Raw genomic sequence first — 19,562 nt, forward strand, 5'->3', positions numbered from 1 at the left:
CATAAAATGGGGCAGATTCACTTCACAAACGTCTCGCTTAGCAACAGAAACATTGGGCCTTAATTATGGACGTATGTCGAGGACTACCTGTATCTTGGCAGGAAGCTGGGGAAGGTTGGGGCCTGGTACGTTGTGTGAATCTGACGTTCCGGGGTTTCTGCAGGAAACGGGTCTGAAGGTGAACCAGCCGGCTTCGTTCGCGGTGCAGCTTAACGGGGCACGGGGCGTGATCGATGCCAAGGTCCACACGCCCTCCGGCTTGGTGGAAGAATGTTACGTCTCCGAGTTGGACAGCGGTGAGTGCCAACTTAGGCTGGTGGCCCTCAACTTTTTGGGGCACTGGGGACCCGTTCCGTGAAGAGAGGTTTTTCCGTGGATTGATGCAGACGGGGTTTCACGTGCTGCCTACATCCCGCGGATGGAGCTTCCCTGATTTGCGTGGACCGGTTTCTGGCATGCTGCGGCCCGGTGTCAGTTACTGGAATGGAGATTGGGGAGCCCTGTGTCGGGGCATCGTTGCAAAGTGAGACCATCCAAATACGTTCACTTCTCGCCATCTGTTGAGACCCAAGTAGTTATTACCAGACACAATCAGTCCTAAACAAACAATATTTTATTAGAACGGCTGAGAATTACATCATTCTCAGCTTAGTCCAAATTAATTCCAAAACAAATTCTTCATAAACAGTCCTTCGGCTTTATCACCAACCTTTGTCTTCTTTGGCACCCTGCCAAAGGCTTTTCTTGGCTAAGGTTCAGAAGCAAGAGATGCTGACAAGAAACAAATGTAGCAACGTTGTTTTCTGACAAAGAATCCAAGAGCCCTTGCTGCTCTTTTAAGCCTTATGGGAGGGGCCAATCATCTCCTGGCCTTACTCCCGAGTTGTCCTTTTTGCTTTAGCTGCTCTTGCCTTCTGGCAGCTCTTCGCATGCGTGCACTCCTGTTCCTAGTGCAAAGCTGGCTGAGGAATTCTGGGAGTTGAAGTCTACCAGTCTTAAAGTTGCCAAGGTTGGAGAGCCCTGGTATATAACACATAATTTTCAACATTTTGGGGACTGTTTTGCGGCACATTTAATTTTTACACTCCCCCTGCAAGGTAGGCCAGCCGCCAGAGGAAAACATACCTAAGGAAATCATGTGGCAGAGGCGAGATTTGAACTGGAGGCTCCTGAAAGTGCCCAAATGGCCTTCCCAGCCCCCGGACGATGCCAGTTGCCCACCCTTAAATTGGGGAGGGGTCTTTAAAAAGTAGTTGGCAGGAGCTCAGAGTGATTTGCCAGGAGACTGAAAGGCATGGGGAGGTTTCCGGCTGAGGGGGGCTTCCTTCCAGAGACCCCATTGTTGACTTGCATTGCTGAGCTTGACCTGTTGGATTTCTCCCCCCAGACAAATACGCCATTCGCTTCATCCCCCACGAGAATGGGGTCCACTCCATCGACGTCCGGTTCAACGGACGGCATGTCCCAGGCAGCCCCTTCAACATCCGTGTGGGGGAGCAGAGCCAAGCGGGAGACCCCGGGCTCGTCACGGCCTATGGCCCAGGCCTGGAGGGAGGAACCACAGGTAAGGCGGGGAGGGGATGGGGAGACAGGCAGGGCTTCAGGGAGGCTCTGGAAGAGGGACGGTGGGCAGGTGGGCAATCAAACCTCCCCAAGTTCTCTTCCCTTCCCCGCCTTCTTCCTTCCTCCTTCCCTCTTCTCCCTCCTCCCTCCCTCTCCCTCTCCCTCTCCTTCCTTCTCTTTTCTCTTCCTTCCTTCCTTCCTTCCTCCTTCCCTCTTCTCTCTTTTCCCTCCACCCTCCCTTCCCTTTTCCTCTCCTTCTTTCTCTTTTCTCTTCCTTCCTCACTCCCCTTCCCCTGCTTCTTCCTTTTCTCTTCCTTCCTTCTATTTTCTCATTCCTTCCTCCCACCCTCCCTTCTCTCCTTCCTCTTCTCTCCGTCCTTCCTCCCGTCCTCCCTCCCTCTCCTTCCTTCTCTTTTCTCTTCCTTTCTTCCTCTATTCTCTCCTTCCTTCCTTCCTCCTTCCCTCTTCTCTCTTTTCCCTCCTCCCTCCCTTCCCTTTTCCTCTCCTTCTTTCTCTTTTCTCTTCCTTCCTCACTCCCCTTCCCCTGCTTCTTCCTTTTCTCTTCCTTCTATTCTCTCGTTCCTCCCTCCCTCCCTCCCTTCTCTCCTTCCTCTTCTCTTCTTCCTTCCTCCCTCCCTCCCCCTCTCCTTCTTTCTCTTTTCCTTCCTTCATCTATTCTCTCCTTCCTTCCTCCTTCCCTCTTCTCTCTTTTCTTCCTCCCTCTTTCTCTTTTCTCTTCCTTCCTCCCTCTCCTTCCCCTGCTTCTTCTTTTTCTTTTCTCCTTTCCTTCTATTCTCTCCTTCCTTCCTCCCTCCCCCTCTCCTTCTTTCTCTTTTCTCTTCCTTCCTTCCTCTATTTTCTCCTTCCTTCCTCTCTCCCTTCTCTCCTCCCTCCCTCCCATCCTTTCTGCCTTCTTCTCTCTTCTTCCTTCCTTCCTTCCTTCCTCCCGCCCTCCTTGCTTCCCTCCCTCCCTCCTTGCTTCCTTCCCTCCCTCCGCATTGCTGCAACCGTTGTAAAATACAAGCCAGTTGCCAAGTGCCCGAACTTTTGACCATTGTATCAGAGTCGTAAGTCAGTGGTCCTAAGTCTTCTGTTTCAGTGTTTTTTGTAACTTTGAGCAGTCGCTAAATGAATAGTCCTAAGTGGAAGACTACCTGCATTGTGGGTAAAACTCTGCTCCGCCTTCCAAGGAGTTTGCTTGCTTTCAGGGAGCAGGGCTTGGCACCAACACCCCCCCCACCCCAAATTCTCCCCTAAAAATCCTTTGTGTGATCCCAGAGCACACAGGTCCTTCCGTCGCTTGTAAAAGGGCCTCATTGTGTTAATACAGAGGCAATGCCATCTGGGTTTTTTTCCTGCAAGAGAGATGGGCATCGTGCCAGTCCCGGGACCAACAGAGATGGCCCTGGCTAATCGCAAACCTTCTTTTCTTGGCAGGGGTCTCCTCCGAGTTCGTCGTGAAGACCCGAAACGCCGGCTCCGGGGCCCTTTCGGTCACCATTGACGGGCCCTCCAAGGTGCAGATGGACTGCCAGGAATGCCCCGAGGGCCACAAGGTCACCTACATGCCCATGGCACCTGGAAGCTACCTCATTTCCATCAAGTACGGGGGTCCCCAGCACGTCGTCGGCAGCCCCTTCAAAGCCAAGGTCACGGGTGAGTGAAGTCTCCCGGGTAAGGTTTCAGGGCCCTGTGTGGGAGAACACTGACCCCTCTCAGCCAGCATTCCCACCACCCCAGTCTTGGTTTGGGGTAGGGGTAGATATTCTGTCCATGCCCAGAGGAACATTGTTTTTCACCTCCGGTCTTGGACACGGCCAGGGTGAGTCTCCAATATATTACTTGAATATGTCTGACAGCCATTTTGGTCTAGTAGTTGGGGCGCTAGGCTAGAAACCTGGAGAATGTGAGTTCTAGTTCCACCTTAGGCCTGAAAACTGGCTGGGTGACTTTGGCTGAATCACCAGGAGACAGTGAGTTCTAGTTCCATCTTAGGCATGAAAGATGACTGGGTGATTTTGGGTCAATCACCAGGAGACAGTGAGTTCTAGTTCTGCCTTACACATGAAAGCCAGCTGGGTGATTTTGGATCAACCACTAGGAGATAGTGAGTTCTAGCTCCACCTTAGTCATATAAACCAGCTGGGTGACTTTGGGCCGAATCACCAGGAGACAGTGAATTCTAGTTCTGCCTTAGGCATGAAAGCAAGCTGGGTGATTTTGGGTCAATCACCAGGAGACGGTGAGTTCTAGTCTCACCTTAGCCATGAAAGCCAACTAGATGAGACATTAAATGAGTTTGGGGGGGCTTTAGCGGTTTTTCAAATAAACAAACAGAAAAACAACAGTGTGGATTAAGAACCTGTCCTGTCAGGATTGTGATGCATTGACTAAAAAGTCTGGTTTTTAGAGTCGAGAAAAAGGTGAAATATTGGGGAGTTATGTTGACAAACACAAAACTGTTCCAGAAATAATTATGCGCCTCTTTCTGAAGGATATTAAAAAGATCCCCTTGATTCTTAATCTAAGTCTGGTTTTAGGGTCGAGAAAAAGGTGAAATATTTGGGGGTTAAGTCGACAAACACAAAACTGTTTCAGAAATAATTATGTGCCTCTTTCTGAAGGATATTAAAAAGACCCACTTAATTCTTAGTCTAAAACTTGAGCTGCCATCTAAGGGGTCTCCACCTGTGAAGATGGCCCTGGGTGACGGTTTTTTTCCCCCCCTTTCTCTCTGCCCCACCAGGCCCCCGCCTGTCTGGTGGGCACAGCCTCCACGAGACGTCCACGGTGCTGGTGGAGACGGTCACCAAAGCCACCTCCTCGGTGGGTGGCAGCTACAGCGCCCTGCCCAAGTTCTCCTCAGATGCCAGCAAGGTGGTCGCCCGTGGGCCTGGCTTAACCAAGGCCTTCGTGGGCCAGAAGAATACCTTCACCGTGGACTGCAGCAAGGCAGGTGGGTATCCTGGTGCCAGGCGGGCTGAGAGGGGAGAGGGGCTGGCAGGGAGGACGATGGGTGTCCTCCCTGCTCAGAACTTCAGATCTGGGCCATATAAAACCTCTTTTCCAAGTAGTTTTCTAAAACGTCATCGATTCGGGGAGCATATTTGGTGCCGCCGTCATTAGCACAGGTCGTCCTCGATTTGCGGCCACAATTGTGCTCAACGTTTGTGTTACTAAGTGAGACCTTGGCTGAGTGAGTTTCGCCCCATTTTGCGATCTTTCCTGCCTCGGTTGTTAAGTGAATTGCGGCGGCCGATAAGCGAGCAACCCGGTTGTGAAGTGAATCGGGCTTTCCCTTTGCTTGTCAGAAGGTCGCTAAAGGGGAATTGTGTGACCCCGGGACAGTGCGACCGTCATAAGTTTGAATCAGCTGCCGAGTCCCGAGTAGGACATAAATATGTCATAAATACGAAACAGTTGCCAAGCGTCTGAATTTTGATCTTGGTGAGCTTTTTTTTTTTGGTCGTAACTGTGAAAAACGGTCGTAAGTCACTTTTTCCAGCGCCGTTGCCACGTTGAACGGCCACTAAACGAATGGCCGTAAGCCGAGAACCACCTGTATCAGACCGCCATTGGTCCGGAATGGCACAGGGCTTCCTGCCTGAGCTTGGAGGGGCTGGACTAGAAGATCTCTGAGAGGCCTCTGTGATTCCGCAATTCTGTCATTCCTCGCAGGCACCAACATGTTGATGGTGGGGGTCCACGGGCCCAAGACCCCCTGCGACGAGGTCTACGTCAAGCACATGGGCAACCGGGTGTACAGCGTCACCTACACCGTCAAAGAGAAGGGCGACTACATCCTCATCGTGAAATGGGGAGACGAGGGCGTGCCCGGCAGCCCCTACCAAGTCAGCGTGCCCTAGGAGGGGGGACGGAGCCCCACCCGCCTCCCTCCCTTGGCCCCACCCGCCCCTGCCTAGAACTGGCACCCACCCGTGACCAAGGCGGGGCGAGGGAGAAGGCACAACTGTCGGACATTTGCTTGCCTCGTTGAGTTGGACTTTGGCGCTTGAGGATTTCTCCAGGCGGATCGGGGACCGGGAGGGGGAGAGGGGGAGAGGGGAAGGGGGAGAGGGAGGGGGGATGGGAGGGGGGAATGCCCTTTGAGCTGTGGAGGGTGCAGGGGGCCCAGCGAGGCCAGTCTGGGAAAGGGGGGAGAAGAAGGGAAGTTGTAGTACGAATCGAGGACGCTTGCAAGAGACATTTGGGCACCTTTGCTGTGGTGGCCCTGCCCAGGAAGTTTCTCCCTGCTTGGCATTAATTTGGATTTACCCAAAACCACAAAAAAAAGGGGCTAGTCCTCAGTCTGCCTTGCGGGGTCGATCTATATGACCTTACGTGGCCTTTACTTGGGGAAAGCGACTTTGGTGACGTTGTAAGAAGAAGCGAAGGAAGAAGAGTGGAATCCCGAAGCGGCTCCCAAACTCCTGCCAAATTTGAGGGGGAGGGCCGAGCGGGGGCCCCAAGCACCCCCTTCCCCCCCTCCCCTTCAAGGTGCCACCAAGGGGTGTTGAGTGGAGGGGGCGAAGAGAAAAATAAGCGTGAGTGCGGGTCTGTGAGAGGAGAACGCAAAAGGCATCTCTGCATTTCCCAGCAGAGCCTTTTGGAGCGCCTCCTGTTAAGACTGGGAGCTGGGTTTTGGATTCGAATCCAGCACCTGCTCTCCTGAAACACAGCGAGGGCTTGGAGCTTTTTAAAGCGGCCGCCTCTTTTCCTGGAGTCGCACAGCCGCCGCTGGATCCCAGGAGAAAAAATAAAGGATGAGGCTGCTTTAAAAGGCACTAGTGCAGTGTTTCTCAACCTTAGTAGCTTGAAGATGAGTGGACTTCAACTCCCAGAATCCCCCAGCCAGCAACGCTGGCTGGGGGATTCTGGGAGTTGAAGTCCACTCATCTTCAAGCTTCCAAGGTTGAGAAACACTGGACTAGTGGGAATGCCAACACAACTGCCAAGTGTGAAGGGGCTAGCTCATGCCAAAGAGATTTTGTGTTGTTGTTGTTTTTTAAGAAAAGGAGGAAGGAGAAAAAATATATATTAAAAATGTAGAGGAAAGGGGAACACAGATCTTGGCCCCAGTGGGCAGGGGAGGGGGCTTTTCTCTCTCTCTCTCTCTCTCTCTCGCTCTCTCTTTTTTTAAAAAAAAGTGTTTTGAGGCTGTGTGTGTTCACTGCGGCTGGGATGGGATTACCACTAGTAGCTGTGGCCAAATCCGAGCAGCGACCTTGCACCCAACCGACCTGCCCCTCAGCAATAAAGTTTACTTGCTTTTAAAAAAAAAAAATTAAAAATCAGCATTGTGGTTTTTGCTTTACCGTTGGGGTTTTTTTTATTTGGTGGGGAAGGGAGGGTAAAACTTTCCTTCAATTTTTTTCTCCCAGGCTCCTTTTCCAACCATGGTGTGTGTGTGTGTGTGTGTGTGTGTGTGTGTGTGTGTGTGTGTGTGTTGGTATTTAGGGCTGATGATGTTACCAAGTTGGGTCATGAAATGTCTTCAAGAAAATAATCAAACTGATTATTTGAGAGCCCTGGTGGCGCAGCAGACTAAAGCACTGTTATTAACATCAGCTGCCAGCAATTACTGCAAGTTCGAATCTCCCCAGGCTCAAGGTTGACTCAGCCTTCCATCCTTTCAAAGGTAGGTAAAATGAGGACCCAGATTGTGGGGGCAATAAGCTGACTTTGTATAAAATATACAAAAGTATGAAGGCTATTACTTAACGCATTGTAAGCCGCCCTGAGTCTCCGGAGAAGGGCGGCATATAAATCAAGTTAAAAAAAACTCAAGAGAGCACCCGGGCCTCCTCCTCCTCCTCCTCTTTGCAAAACACACTATTCCTGTTTAGCACTGATCATGTTACCAAGTTGGGTTATGAAATGCCTGCAAGAAAAGTACGGAGCTGAGAGAGCACCCAGGATCTCGCAGTCCTTCACCACTACCTCCTCCTCTTCCTCATCCCCACAACCACCCTACAAATCCCCCTCTCTTCTAGCACTGCTGATATTACCTAGTTGAGTCATGAAACATCTGCAAGAAAAGATATTGAGAGAGCGCCAAATATCCCACAGTCACCATCTTCTTCCTCCTCCTCCTCCTCTCCCCCTTTTCTCCTCCACAAACCCATTCCCTTGAGCCCTGATGATGTTACCTAATTGGGTCATGTAATGTCAAAAAGACTTGGCTGAAGACTTGGCTGTTCAAACAAATAGGCTGACTCTGATTCTAGGTTTTATTATTATTTATTATTTATTAGTTAATTTGGTTTAAAATGGGATTTTGTTGTACATGTTTTTAACTTGTGTTTGCCGCCCTGAGTCCTGGAGAAGGGTGGCATATAAATACAAGAAAGAAAGAAAGAAAAAGAAAGAAAGAAAGGAAGGAAGGAAGGAAGGAAGGAAGGAAGGAAGGAAGAAAGAAGAAAGAAAGAAAGAAAGGAAAGAAAGAAAGAAGAAAGAAAGAAAGAAAGAAAGAAAGAAAGAAAGAAAGAAAGAAAGAAAGAAAGAAAGAAAGAAAGAAAAAGAAAGAAAGAAAGAAAGAATAAATAAATACCCACCAAGTTCAGAGAGCACCAAGAAGCCCGCACTCCTCCTCCTCCTCCCCACCACAACCACCCCACAAACCCCCCTCCCTTCTAGCACTGCTGGTGTTACCTAGTTGGGCAATGAAACGTCTGCCAGAAAACCACCAACCTCAGAGAGTACCAAGGACTGCCTAGCGAATGAATGAATGAATGAATGAACCCTTCCCCCAAAATTAGCAGGGCGGACTGCTGTATATAAACAGAAAGCAACCCCCCTCTCCCTTCTAGCACTGATGATGTTCCTTAGTTGGGTCACGAAACGTCTGTACGAAAACCACCAAGCTCAGAAAGCACCAAGGACCCCACAGTTCTCCCTCCTCCCTCCCCTCTTCCTTCTCCTTCTCCCCTCCACAATCCATTCCTTAAACCCCACTCCCTTCAGCACTGATGATGTTACCTAGTTGGATCATGAAACGTCTTCTGGAAAACCACCCAGCTGAGAGGTTATCAAGGGCCATCGTTCGTATCCTGGGGGGCAGGAAGGCGTGGGGAACCCCTAGAACCAAAGTGGCATCTTTTCAGAGCCACTTGTCAGTGTGTGATGGACGGCAGAGAAATTTAAGAGATAAAAAAACTTTGGAGAAGGCTCTTCTGAGCTTAATCTTAGAACACAATTGGGATGGAGGCAGCCACCATCTCTATCCAGGTGGGCCCGAAGCTTGAATCAGACACAGCCAAGTTTTGGCAGCCGAGTTTTTGTTTCGTGTGGGTTTCTCGGCAGCCTCGTGGACATCCACGCGTGGAATCCTCCTGTAAAGGGCAGGGCTTATCTGTGAGAGATGTTAGAGCAGTTTCTCAGTCTTAAGCATTTTAAGACCTCTGGATTTCAACTCCCAGAATTCCTCATTCATTCATTCATTCATTCCATTTATACAGCATTAAAGCATGCTGGCTTGAGGAATTCTGTAATCTGAAGTCCACCCATTTTAATGTTGAATTTTTCTTCTTCTTCTTCTTCTTCTTCTTCTTCTTCTTCTTCTTCTTCTTCTTCTTCTTCTTCTTCTTCTTCTTCTTCTTCTTCTTCTTCTTCTTCTTCTTCTTCTTCTTCTTCTTCTTCTTCTTCTTCTTCTTCTTCTTCTTCTTCTTCTTCTTCTTCTTCTTCTTCTTCTTCTCCTTCTCCTTCTCCTTCTCCTTCTCCTTCTCCTTCTCCTTCTCCTTCTCCTTCTCCTTCTCCTTCCTCCTCCTCCTCCTCCTCTTCTTTCTCTTCCTCTTCCCCTTCTTCCTATTCCTCTTCCCCTTCTCCTCCTCCTCCTCTTCTTTCTCTTCCTCTTCCCCTTCTTCCTCTTCCTCTTCCCCTTCTCCTCCTCCTTCTTCTTCTCCTCCTCCTCCTCTTCCTCCTCCTCCTCCTCCTTCTCCTTCCTCTTCTTCTCCTTCTCCTCCCTCCTCTTCCTCCCCCCTCCTCCTTCTTCCTGATTTTTCCAATCCTTGCAAGATAATTAATGAGAAAAAGGCGTACGCGGAACCCGTATTGTCCACGTCCGTACATGCATCTTCATTTTCTTATCTCTATAATTCCGATGGCTTCATAGGTAGCTTTTCAACGACGCATGCGTCGAGATAAGGACACGTTTCCCCACCCCCCCCGAACACTCTTCATTTCCTATCTCTATGCTTCCGATGATGTCATAGAAGGCTTATTTTGAACAACGCATGCGCCGAGGCAGGAACACGGTCCTTGGAACGCTGCGCATGCGCATCCCGGCGCGTTTAATCAGCTGGCTACGGCGCCTGCGCGACGAGACAGCTGATTTTGCTGGCTGTTTCTCCGTCCTTGGAGCGATCATGGCCGGCCGGGGGAAACTGATCGCCGTGCTGGGCGACGAAGACACGGTGACCGGGTTTCTGCTGGGCGGCGTGGGCGAGCTGGACAAGCACCGGCGCCCGAACTTCCTGGTGGTGGAGAAAGAAACGGCGCTGACCGAGATCGAGGAGGCTTTTCGGTGAGAAGGGGGGGGGTGGCGAAGGAGAGGGAAGAGCCGGGAGGCGGTTGCCCGGGAAACGGCAAGGGAAGGACCATTGATCTTGGAAAACGGGGGGCGCTGCATTTGGGAAAGGACCATTGCTTGTCATGGGGGGAAGTTTGGATGAAACCAAGCCAATGTAAAGCGGCAAGGCGGAAGAGACCACCTACTCTTTCGGGGGGGGGGGTGTCGCAAAAAAGGAGGCTAAACCATTCCAGGCCGGGGGAGGGAAATAATTACATTTAATGGGGAAAAGAGAAGGAACTCAATTGGGGAGGGGGGAGGAATTGGGGAGAAAGGATGGGTTGAGTCTGGAGAGCCACCCTATCTGAAATAGTACAGGGTCTCTCCTGTTTGAGCAGGGGGTTGGGCTAGATGACCTCCAAGGTCCCTTCCCACTGTTGTTCTGCATTTTTAAATGCTTTCAGCTCAGGGGGATTCTATGCAGACCTCCCCCCCCCTCTTTAAATTTCCTCCCTGTTGGGTTTCTAAGTTGATCCTGGTTAGAACTGGCCGACGAGATCCCGTATTCGCCTCTTGCAAAATATGGCCAGTGTTTTGCCCATAAACAACCAAACTACTTTTGCAAAATCCAGCTTTGGCTGCTTTCTGCCAGTCTTGGTTTACTTGGGAAGGATCTGCCCACTGTCATGTGTGACCTTGAGAGAGGAGGAGGAGAGTCAAAGGAGGCAGGATTCGATCTCTGCCCAGCATTATTAGTATGTGGTGAGTAGTTTTCCACGGTTCGGGGAATTCCTCATTTGGATGAACTCAGTGGGCCATGCATTTAATTCAGAAATTAAATTAAATCAGTTGGTTTCTCAATCTCTGCCGCTTTAAGATGGGCGGACTACAACTCCCAGGATTCCCCAGCCAGCTGGCTGGGGGAATCCTGGGAGTTGTAGTCCGCCCATCTTAAAGTGGCTGAGGGTTGAGAAACACTGAATTGGATGGTGGAAATTTCTTCCACCGGAAACTCTGTGAACTCAGAAGTTGCTTCCCAAAATAAGTTTTATGGCGTCTTCTTCCTGTAGAGAAGGTCTGCCTTTGGCTTGTTTTAATCTAAATTATTTTTTATTTCCATAATCTGTGCAGGTAGTCCTCCACTTACAGTAGTAGCAAGTGCAGCCCCAAGGAGCTGATGGAGTCCCAGTAGTAGCCCAAGGAATAGATGGAGTCCCAGTAGTAGCCCCTGTAGTAAAGGGAGTCCCAGGAGTAGGAGGGGGAGCCTCAAGGAACTGATGGAGTAGCCCCCCGTAGTAAAGGCAGTCCCAGTAGTAGCCCCTGTAGTAAAGGGAATCCCAGTAGTAGCCCCTGTAGTAAAGGGAGTCCCAGTAGTAGCAGGGGGAGCCTCAAGGAACTGCTGGAGTAGCCCCAGTAGGAGACGGAGCCCCAGTAGTAGCCCCTTTAGTAAATGGAATCCCAGTAGTAGCCCCTGTAGTAAAGGGAGTCCCAGTAGTAGTAGCAGGAGGAGGCTCAAGGAACTGATGGAGTATCCCCAGTAGTAGCCCTTGTAAAGGGAGTCCCAGTAGTAGCCCTGTAGTAAAAGGAGTCCAATAGTGGCAGGGGGAGCCTCAAGGAACTGATGGAGTAGCCCCAGTAGGAGACAGAGCCCCAGTAGTAGCCCCTGTAGTAAAGGGAGTCCCAGTAGTTGCAGGGGGAGCCTCAAGGAGCTGATGGAGTAGCCCCAGTAGTAAAGGGAGTCCCAGTAGTAGTAGCAGGAGGAGGCTCAAGGAACTGATGGATTATCCCCAGTAGTAGCCCTTGTAGTAAAAGGAGTCCCAGTAGTAGCCCCTGTAGTAAAAGGAGTCCAGTAGTAGCAGGGGGAGCCTCAAGGAACTGATGGAGTAGCCCCAGTAGGAGACAGAGCCCCAGTAGTAGCCCCTGTAGTAAAGGGAGTCCCAGTAGTTGCAGGGGGAGCCTCAAAGAGCTGATGGAGTAGCCCCAGTAGTAAAGGGAGTCCCAGCGGTAGCTCCAATAGCAGAGGGAGCCCAGCAGGAGCCCCTATAGTAGAGAAAGCCCCAGTAGCAGCATGGGGAGCCCTCAAGAGCTGACCCCTCGTGACCTCTCCTCCCCACTCCCCTCTGCCCGCAGGAGCTTCCTCGCCCGCGAGGACATCGGCATCGTCCTCATCAACCAGTTCATCGCGGAGATGATCCGCCACGTCATTGACGCGCACAATAAATCCCTGCCGGCCGTGCTGGAGATCCCCTCCAAGGAGCACCCTTACGACGCCTCCAAAGACTCCATCCTACGCCGCGCCAGGGGCATGTTCACCGCTGAAGACTTGCGATAGGCGGGGCCAGGAGAGCCCACACACCCTTCCCGGGCCAGCTTCTGCTTCGCGGCGGTCCACCATTCTTGACCCCTCCCTCTCCTTGTGTTGCCTTGTGGTCCCTCACCTTCTGCTCTTCGTCGTGCGGAGGAACGAGTCTTCGTTGGAGACTTCTTCTTTGGTCCTTTTGAGCGTCCAGGCTGCTCTTCACCCTACCCTGTTGACCTCATGGGAGCCAGGAACCCAGAAGAACCGTGGTTCTAAGCGTGGCTGGCTGGGGAATTCTGGGAGTTGAAGTCCACCGGTCTTCAGGTGGCCAAAGTTGAGAGTAAAGTTCCACCATCCAATTCAGTGTGTCTCAGCTACTTTTAAGACGGGTGGACTTCAACGCTGGTGGCTTGTTGTCCACTTCCTCTTCATCTGGGACTCTTGGGAGGAGACCCCCATCTTCTCCATGGGACCCAGGTTGGGTTCCCCATTTTCTCTGAGGCCAGAATTGGCCTGGTTGCCATTCCATGTTCCTGCTTCGATCCTTGTTCTTCATGACCAGTTATAGGTCCTCACCGTGGATCTAGAGATACTTTGGCCCAAGTCCTCTGCTGCTTCTCCCTGTCTTCCTCATTCCTGCTATTTAAACCCTTTCCTTCAGGATGGAACCCCAAAAATGGGTTTGATGTTAAGATGGGATATCCTGGCTTGTTGCCTGCGAGAAGCTGGTTTGTTTGTCTTTTTCCTACAGTGCAATAGTTAAACATCTCCTTCCCTGAGATATTGCAACCCAGATGAAATTTTTTCCTAATTTTTGTCTTCCCTCAAAAGGGAATTCTGCTTCCGATGGCCAAGATGTCCCCTTGAAAATTGGTTGTCTAGAAGGAAGTTCTCCGATGAACCATTTTGAGTCATCTTCAGCCTAGCGTCGAGTTTCCCAACCTTGGCTACTTGAAGATGTGTGTGGACTTCAACTCCCAGAATTCCTCAGCCAGCAGGGTTCTAAGCACGGCTGGGTGGGGGATTCTGGGAGTTGGTCCATACGTTTTCAAGAGGCCAAAGTTCCACCATCCAATTCATAATTTCACAAACGTAGCCACTTTAATGTGTGGACTTCAATTCCCAGAATTCCCTCGACAGCATAGTTCTAAGCCCGGCTTGCTGGGGAATTCTGGGAGTTGCATCCATCTTAAAATTGCCAAAATTAAGAATGAATTTCCACCGTCCAATTCAGTGTGTCTCATCCTCAGCCACTTTTAAGACGCGTGGACTTCAGCTCCCAGAATCTCCTGGTTCTAAACGAGGGTGACTGGGGAATTCTGGGAGTTGAAGTCCATATGTCTTCAAGGGGCCAAGGTTGAATTCCCACCATCCAATTCAGTGTTTCTCATCCTTACCACTTTAGGATGTGTGGACTTCAACTCCCAGAATCCCCCACCCAAACTTGCTGGCTGGGGAATTCTGGGAGTTGAAGTCCCTGTGTCTTAAAGTCAAATTGAGAAACCCTGGCCTGGTGGCATCACACAGTCCATCTGGGGGGAATGTTTGGGGTCTAGGCCCCCCCAACTGGGAGACTCTAATCCCCTTTCGCCCCTACCCTGCCTACAAAGTGATTATCTAATAGCAGTTGCAATTTCTGGGGTTTCGGAAGCAACCTTGCCTGTTAAACCAAAACCCGACTGGATGGAAGGAATTAATAAAGCTGATTTCTGTTTAATTTCTGTCTGTTTGAGTGCTCAACTTGGGTGAAGTGGGAGGCGATTCAGATGTAAAATGGGTGTTTCTGATTGCAAGCTATTTTCAGCCCGGCTGGAGTAGAGTCAGACTTTCCCTGCAATCTGTCCCACGGGGAAGTTGGCGGTGCCCGTCCTTGGCACGCACTTGTGAGTCACTTCCTGGGTGCCGCGTGCAAACCAGCCTCTCATGCAGAAAGAAATGGCCGCATCGATCGGTTTCTTCCGTTGGGACGGATTTATTGTGGTTTGCTTCTGGTTCATGGTGGTCTTAAAGGACAAAGCAGCTCAGACTGAAAAGTGTTGATGCTGTTTTCCCGATTAGTTCAATTCATAAGCTACCTGACTCATTCAGAGAGGGATCTAGGTGAAGGGTTTCTTTCTTTCTTTCTTTCTTTCTTTCTTTCTTTCTTTCTTTCTTTCTTTCTTTCTTTCTTTCTTTCTTTCTTTCTTTCTTTCTTTCTTTCTTTCTTCTTTCTTCCTTCCTTCCTTCTTTCTTTCTCTTCCTTTCTTTCTCTCTCCCCTTCCCTTTCTTTTTCTTCTAATGCTAAGAAAGTAGGCATTATAATTAGTTTTTATTTAGTAGTCTCTTTTTTCTTTCTTTCTCTCTCTCTTTCTCTTTTTCTTTCTCTCTCCCATCCCATCCCTTTCTTTCTAATGCTAAAAAAGTAGGCATGATAATTAGTTTTTATTTAATAGTCTCTCCTTTCTCTCTTTTTTCTCTTTCTTTTTCTCTCTCCCATCCCTTCCCTTTTTTTCTTCTAATGCTAAGAAAGTAGGCATGATAATTAGTTTTTATTTAGTCTCTCTTTTCTTTCTACTTTCTTTCTTTTTCTCTTTCTCTCTCCCTCTCCCTTTCTTTTTCTTCTAATGCTAAGAAAGTAGGCATGATAATTAGTTTTTATTTAGAAGTCTCTTCTTTCTTTTTTCTTTTCCCCTTTTTCTTTTTCTTTTTCTCTCTCCCCCTCCCCCTCTCCATCTCCCTCCCTCTTGTCAAGTTTGGAGATCCCTGGCTTAGAACATAGAATAACAGGGTTGGGAGGGACCTTGGAGATCTTCTAATCCAGTGTTTCTCAACTTTGGTAGCTTGAAGATGGGTGGACTTCAACTCCCGGAATCCCCCAGCCAGCAGCGCTGGCTGGGGGATTCCGGGAGTTGAAGTCCACCCATCTTCAAGCTTCCAAGGTTGAGAAACACTGTTCTAATCCACCTCCTTGCTCAAGCAGGAAGCCTTATATATCATTCCAGACGAAAGGGTTGGGTTGGGTTGGGTTGGCTACCAAGAATGGAAAATGGCCTGAGCCAATTCAAGAGACCACTGGTGATGGGGACGCCATGATTTTGGCCCCTCCCGGTTGAGGTTCTGGGTGGTGGGGTTGCCTCTTTTGTCTCACTCCTGGAGGAAGAGGGGGAAGACGTGACCTCACAAGAGGCTGTGACAGCAGCTGTGAAGTAGCAGCTCACCAAATTTGATGGCCACCACTGGAAGCTCTCAAGAACATCCAGCTCCACCCTTAACAGCTGAAAGGAAGACCAACTGGCGGATTGTCTCTATGCCGCTACGAGAAAAGAGCTTAGGAAGGGAAGCCGGCATCTGGGGTCCCGGTCAGATAAGTCTCGTGGGTAGCCAAGCAGGGCTACGCTCTTGTCCAACTCAGCCATGGCGCGTCCACTCAACATGGACACCCTTCAGCAGAACTTCTGGAAGGAAGAATATGGGAAGGAGATCATGCTCCGTTTCGGCTGGCACCAGAAGTACGGGGCCTTGGTCAAAGCCAAGCAGGAGAGCCTACGCGAACGCCGCAAGAAAGCAGAAGACACTACCCTCCGCCTGCCCTCCGTCCGCCCCCCGCCTCCGGTCAAACCCAGCTCTCCCCCTCCACCCCTCCCTCCTCCCCCACCCAAGCTGGTCCGGCCGCTGGCTCGGCAACGCGACCTGACCGGACTGGACAAGGCCCTCCTGGAGATGGAGATGAAGCCGGCTCCCCGCGAAGTGCGCAACCTTCTCTACCAGGGTATCTCCCACGAGGACGAAGGACGTTACCGCTACTTGAAGCTGCGCCTCCTCGTCCCGCCAGAGGAGAAATACACTTTCCCCATCACCACCAACTTCACCTACGGCTGGCAGATGGGTGAGTGGTTGGGCAGGAAGGACAGAGGGGGCAGAGGGCATGGGATATGCGTGTACAGTAAGTGGACAGACAGAGGATCCATCCGGAGGGAACACGATGCAGGGAGCCTTGGTAGTACAGTGGTCTAAAACACCCTGTTGTTAAGACCAGCTGCCTGCAATTACTGCAGGTTCGAATCTCGCCAGGCTCAAGGTTGACTTAGCCTTCCATCCTTTCTAAGGTAGGTAAATTGAGGACCCAGTTTGTGGGGGCAATAAGCTGACTTTGTATAAATATACAAAAGAATGAAGGCTATTGCTTAACGCACTGTAAGCCACCCTGAGTCTCCGGAGAAGGGCGGCATATAAATCAAATTTTAAAAAAAAAAGGGTCAGAGGTGAGAAAAACAAGATTCTGCATTTAAGGCAGGTAAAATTAAATGCACGGAGGTAGAATAGATGGTAGGTGGCTCGCCAAATGAAATTCAGTGGTGAAAAAAAGGAAGGTGTCTACGTTTAGGAAAGAAAAACCAAATACATAGGTGAAACCTGGCTCAATAGTAGTAACTGCGAAAGGGATCTTGGAGTCCTTCAACATGAGCCAGCCGTGTGCAGCAGCCGCCAAAAAGGCCAATGCAATTCTAGGCTGCATTAACAGAGGGATGCAATCAAGATCACATGCAGTGTTAATACCACTTTACAAGGCCTTGGTAAGGCCACACTTGGAATCCTGCATCCAGTTTTGGTTGCCACGATGTAAAAAAAGATGTTGAGAATCTAGAAAGAGTGCGGAGAAGAGCACCAAAGAGGATTAGAAGCTAAAACATGAAGAATGGTGGCAGGAATTGGCTATCTAGTCTAATGAAGAGAAGGACTTGGGGTGATATGATAGCTGCTATCCAATATTTGAAGGGCTGCCACAGAGAAGAGGAGGTCAACTTATTCTCCGAAGCCCCTGAAGGCAGGAGAAGAAACAATGGATGGAAACTAACCAAGGAGAGAAGCAACCTGGAACTACGGAGAAACTTCCTAACAGTGAGGACAATTAACCAGTGGAACAGCTTTTGCCTCCAGAAGTCGTGGGTGCTCCTAAATATGAATATATAAATATAAATATACTAAATATGAGCCAGCAGGGTGTAGCAGATGCCAAAAAAGCCAATGGCAGTCCTAAATTGCATTAATAGAGGGATGGAAAGATTACATGAAGTTCTAGTACCGCTTTACAAAAAGCCTTAGTAAGATCACACCTGGAATAGTGCATCCAGTTTTGATCACCACAATACAAAAAAAGGATGTGGAGACTCTGGAAAGGGTGCAGAGAAGAGCAATGAAGAGGATTAGGGGACTGGAGGTTAAAACCTATGAAGAACGGTTGCAGGAACTGGGTGTGTCTAGTTTAATGAAAATAAGGATTAGGGGAGACATGATAGCAGCCTTCCAATATCTCAGGGGCTGCCCCAAAGAAGAGGGAGTCAAGCTATTCTCCAAAGCCCCTGAGGGCAGGACAAGAAGCAACAGATGGAAACTAACCAAGGAGAGAAGCAGCCTAGAACTAAGGAGGAATTTCCTGACAGTTAGAACAATTAATCAGTGGAACTCCTTGCCTCCAGAAGTTGTGAATGCTCCAACACTGGAGGTTTTCCAATAATTTTAGCGGACTGGAGGCCAAAACACAGGATGAACAGATAGGGGAACTAGGTAGGCTTAGCCCAGGACTCTTCAAACTTGGCAACTTTTAAGAATTGTGGACTTCAACTCAGAATTCTCCAGCCAGCTGAAGTCCACCAATGTTAAAAGTTGCCAAGTCTGGAGATCCCTGGTTTAGCCTAACTAAAAGAAAGGTTAGGAGTGACATGACAGCTGTCTTCTCATAATGGGGGGGTTGTCACAGAGAAGAAGGGGTTGTCCTATTCTCCACAGCACTTGAGGGCAGGACGAGAAGCAATGGGTGGAAGTTCATTAAAGAGAGACCCAACCTAGAAATAAGGAATTTCCCAATTTCCAATTAATAGCTTACCTCCTGAAGTTGTATTGTGCCATCTTTGGAGGTTTTCAATCAAAGGCCGGACAACCATGTGTGAGGACTCCTGCCTTGAGCAGGGGGTTGGACTAGAAGACCTCTAAGGTCCCTTCCGACTCTACAATTCTATGAGCCACTCCTTGGTCTTCTCCTAGCCCTGTCCACCTAGGCTCTCTCAGGCCCACTTAGGGGAAGGACTTTAACCTCAAAGGGGTCACACAACTCCATCCTCTTATTTTTCCTCTCCTCACACCTCAATTTCTGTCTTCCAGGGAAAATGGCCGCCTCCCACGTGGCCCCCACGGCCAAGACTCGCACTGACAGCTTCTTCCGAAAGAACGGCGCCTTTTCTCTGCTGCATCCTCGGGATGTGGCCCTCTGAGTGCCAATTCCACAAAACAAACGAGACTATGTGATTACTTTGCTGCCCGTCTCCTTCCTTGGCCGGTATCTAAGGTGGCTTCAGGATGATCTAGAACAGGGGGGTCAAAAACTCAATTTCATTGAGGGCTGCATCAGGGTTGTGTTTGACCTCGGGGGGCGTGGCAGGCCTGGCCAGCTTGACGTCACTCATTGAGGCTCTGCTTTTGGCCGCGATGGCCTCCCGCATTCCTCTGCCAGCGAAAACGGAGCCTGGGAGGCCCACATTTGGCCCTCCTGAGTAGTAGTAGGTTTCAAATCCTGCCACTACCGGTTTGCTCAGGGCATGCACACTTGCGCGAGTGACACTTCTGCGCATGTGCAGAGACATCCAGGCGGGTGGGCAGAGCTTCCCGCCACTACCGGTTCGCCTGAACCAGTGCGAACCGGTACCAACCCACCACTGGTCCCGAGCTCTGTTTTCGCTTGCAGAGAGCTGCAGGAGGCCGTCGCAGCCAAAAACAGAGCCTGGGAGGCCCGCATGTGGCCCTCCCGAGCAGTAGTGGGTTTCAAATCCCGCCACTACCGGTTCGCTTGTGGGTAAGCGCGCACTCATACGCGCAATGCTTCTGCACATGCACAAAGACGTCCGGCTGGATGGGCAGAGCCTCCCGCCACTGCTGTTACTGGTTTGACTGATCTGGGGCGAACTGGTGGCAATCCACCATTACTCCTGAGCTCCGTTTTCTCTTGCAGAGGGCTGCAGGAGGCCGTCACGGCCAAAAACGGAGCCTGGGAGGCCTGCATGTGGCCCTCCCGAGCAGTAGTGGGTTTCAAATCTCACCACTACCAGTTCGTTTGTGGGTGCGTGCGTGCTCATGTGCACAATGCTTCTGCGCATGCGCAGAGACGTCCGGCCGGGTGGGCAGAGTCTCCCACTGCCGCTGTTACTGGTTCACCTGATCTGG

The 19,562-nt window shown here is 50.2% G+C and overlaps 3 protein-coding genes across 4 annotated transcripts in view; all 3 read left to right on the forward strand.

Annotated features, from left to right (window-relative positions):
- Window positions 1-5,616, forward strand: part of FLNC (filamin C) — a 90,547-nt gene extending 84,931 nt beyond the window's left edge. For both annotated transcript variants that reach the window (XM_070947825.1, XM_070947826.1), the window contains 5 exons: window positions 164-296; window positions 1,388-1,564; window positions 3,001-3,219; window positions 4,310-4,519; window positions 5,242-5,616. In XM_070947825.1, coding sequence (XP_070803926.1) covers window positions 164-296; window positions 1,388-1,564; window positions 3,001-3,219; window positions 4,310-4,519; window positions 5,242-5,429 — 927 coding nt within the window. In that variant the 3' untranslated portion in view covers window positions 5,430-5,616. The remainder of the gene's footprint in view (window positions 1-163; window positions 297-1,387; window positions 1,565-3,000; window positions 3,220-4,309; window positions 4,520-5,241) is intronic.
- Window positions 5,617-9,892: 4,276 nt separating this feature from the next.
- On the forward strand, window positions 9,893-14,085 carry ATP6V1F (ATPase H+ transporting V1 subunit F). Its single transcript, XM_070947849.1, has 2 exons — window positions 9,893-10,084; window positions 12,200-14,085. Exons 1-2 carry the CDS (start codon window positions 9,927-9,929, stop codon window positions 12,399-12,401), a joined length of 360 nt encoding a protein of 119 aa, XP_070803950.1. The 5' UTR covers window positions 9,893-9,926; the 3' UTR covers window positions 12,402-14,085.
- A 1,676-nt stretch (window positions 14,086-15,761) lies between these two features.
- On the forward strand, window positions 15,762-18,616 carry SPMIP1 (sperm microtubule inner protein 1). The gene is made up of 2 exons (XM_070947839.1): window positions 15,762-16,233; window positions 18,507-18,616. Exons 1-2 carry the CDS (start codon window positions 15,762-15,764, stop codon window positions 18,614-18,616), a joined length of 582 nt encoding a protein of 193 aa, XP_070803940.1.
- Window positions 18,617-19,562: the final 946 nt, after the last annotated feature.

The sequence above is a fragment of the Pituophis catenifer genome, unplaced genomic scaffold (genome assembly GCF_029215685.1).
Source record: "Pituophis catenifer annectens isolate HBS135680 unplaced genomic scaffold, rPitCat1.0.hap2 SCAF_7, whole genome shotgun sequence".
Lineage (NCBI taxonomy): Eukaryota > Metazoa > Chordata > Lepidosauria > Squamata > Colubridae > Pituophis > Pituophis catenifer.

Coding starts and splice junctions, on each gene's coding strand:
- ATP6V1F (XM_070947849.1), top strand. CDS start 9,927: ATGGCCGGCCGGGGGAAACTGATCGCCGTGCTGGGCGACGAAGACACG. Junction 10,085..12,199: donor GAGATCGAGGAGGCTTTTCG/GTGAGAAGGGGG, acceptor CTCTGCCCGCAG/GAGCTTCCTCGCCCGCGAGG.
- SPMIP1 (XM_070947839.1), top strand. CDS start 15,762: ATGGCGCGTCCACTCAACATGGACACCCTTCAGCAGAACTTCTGGAAG. Junction 16,234..18,506: donor CACCTACGGCTGGCAGATGG/GTGAGTGGTTGG, acceptor TCTGTCTTCCAG/GGAAAATGGCCGCCTCCCAC.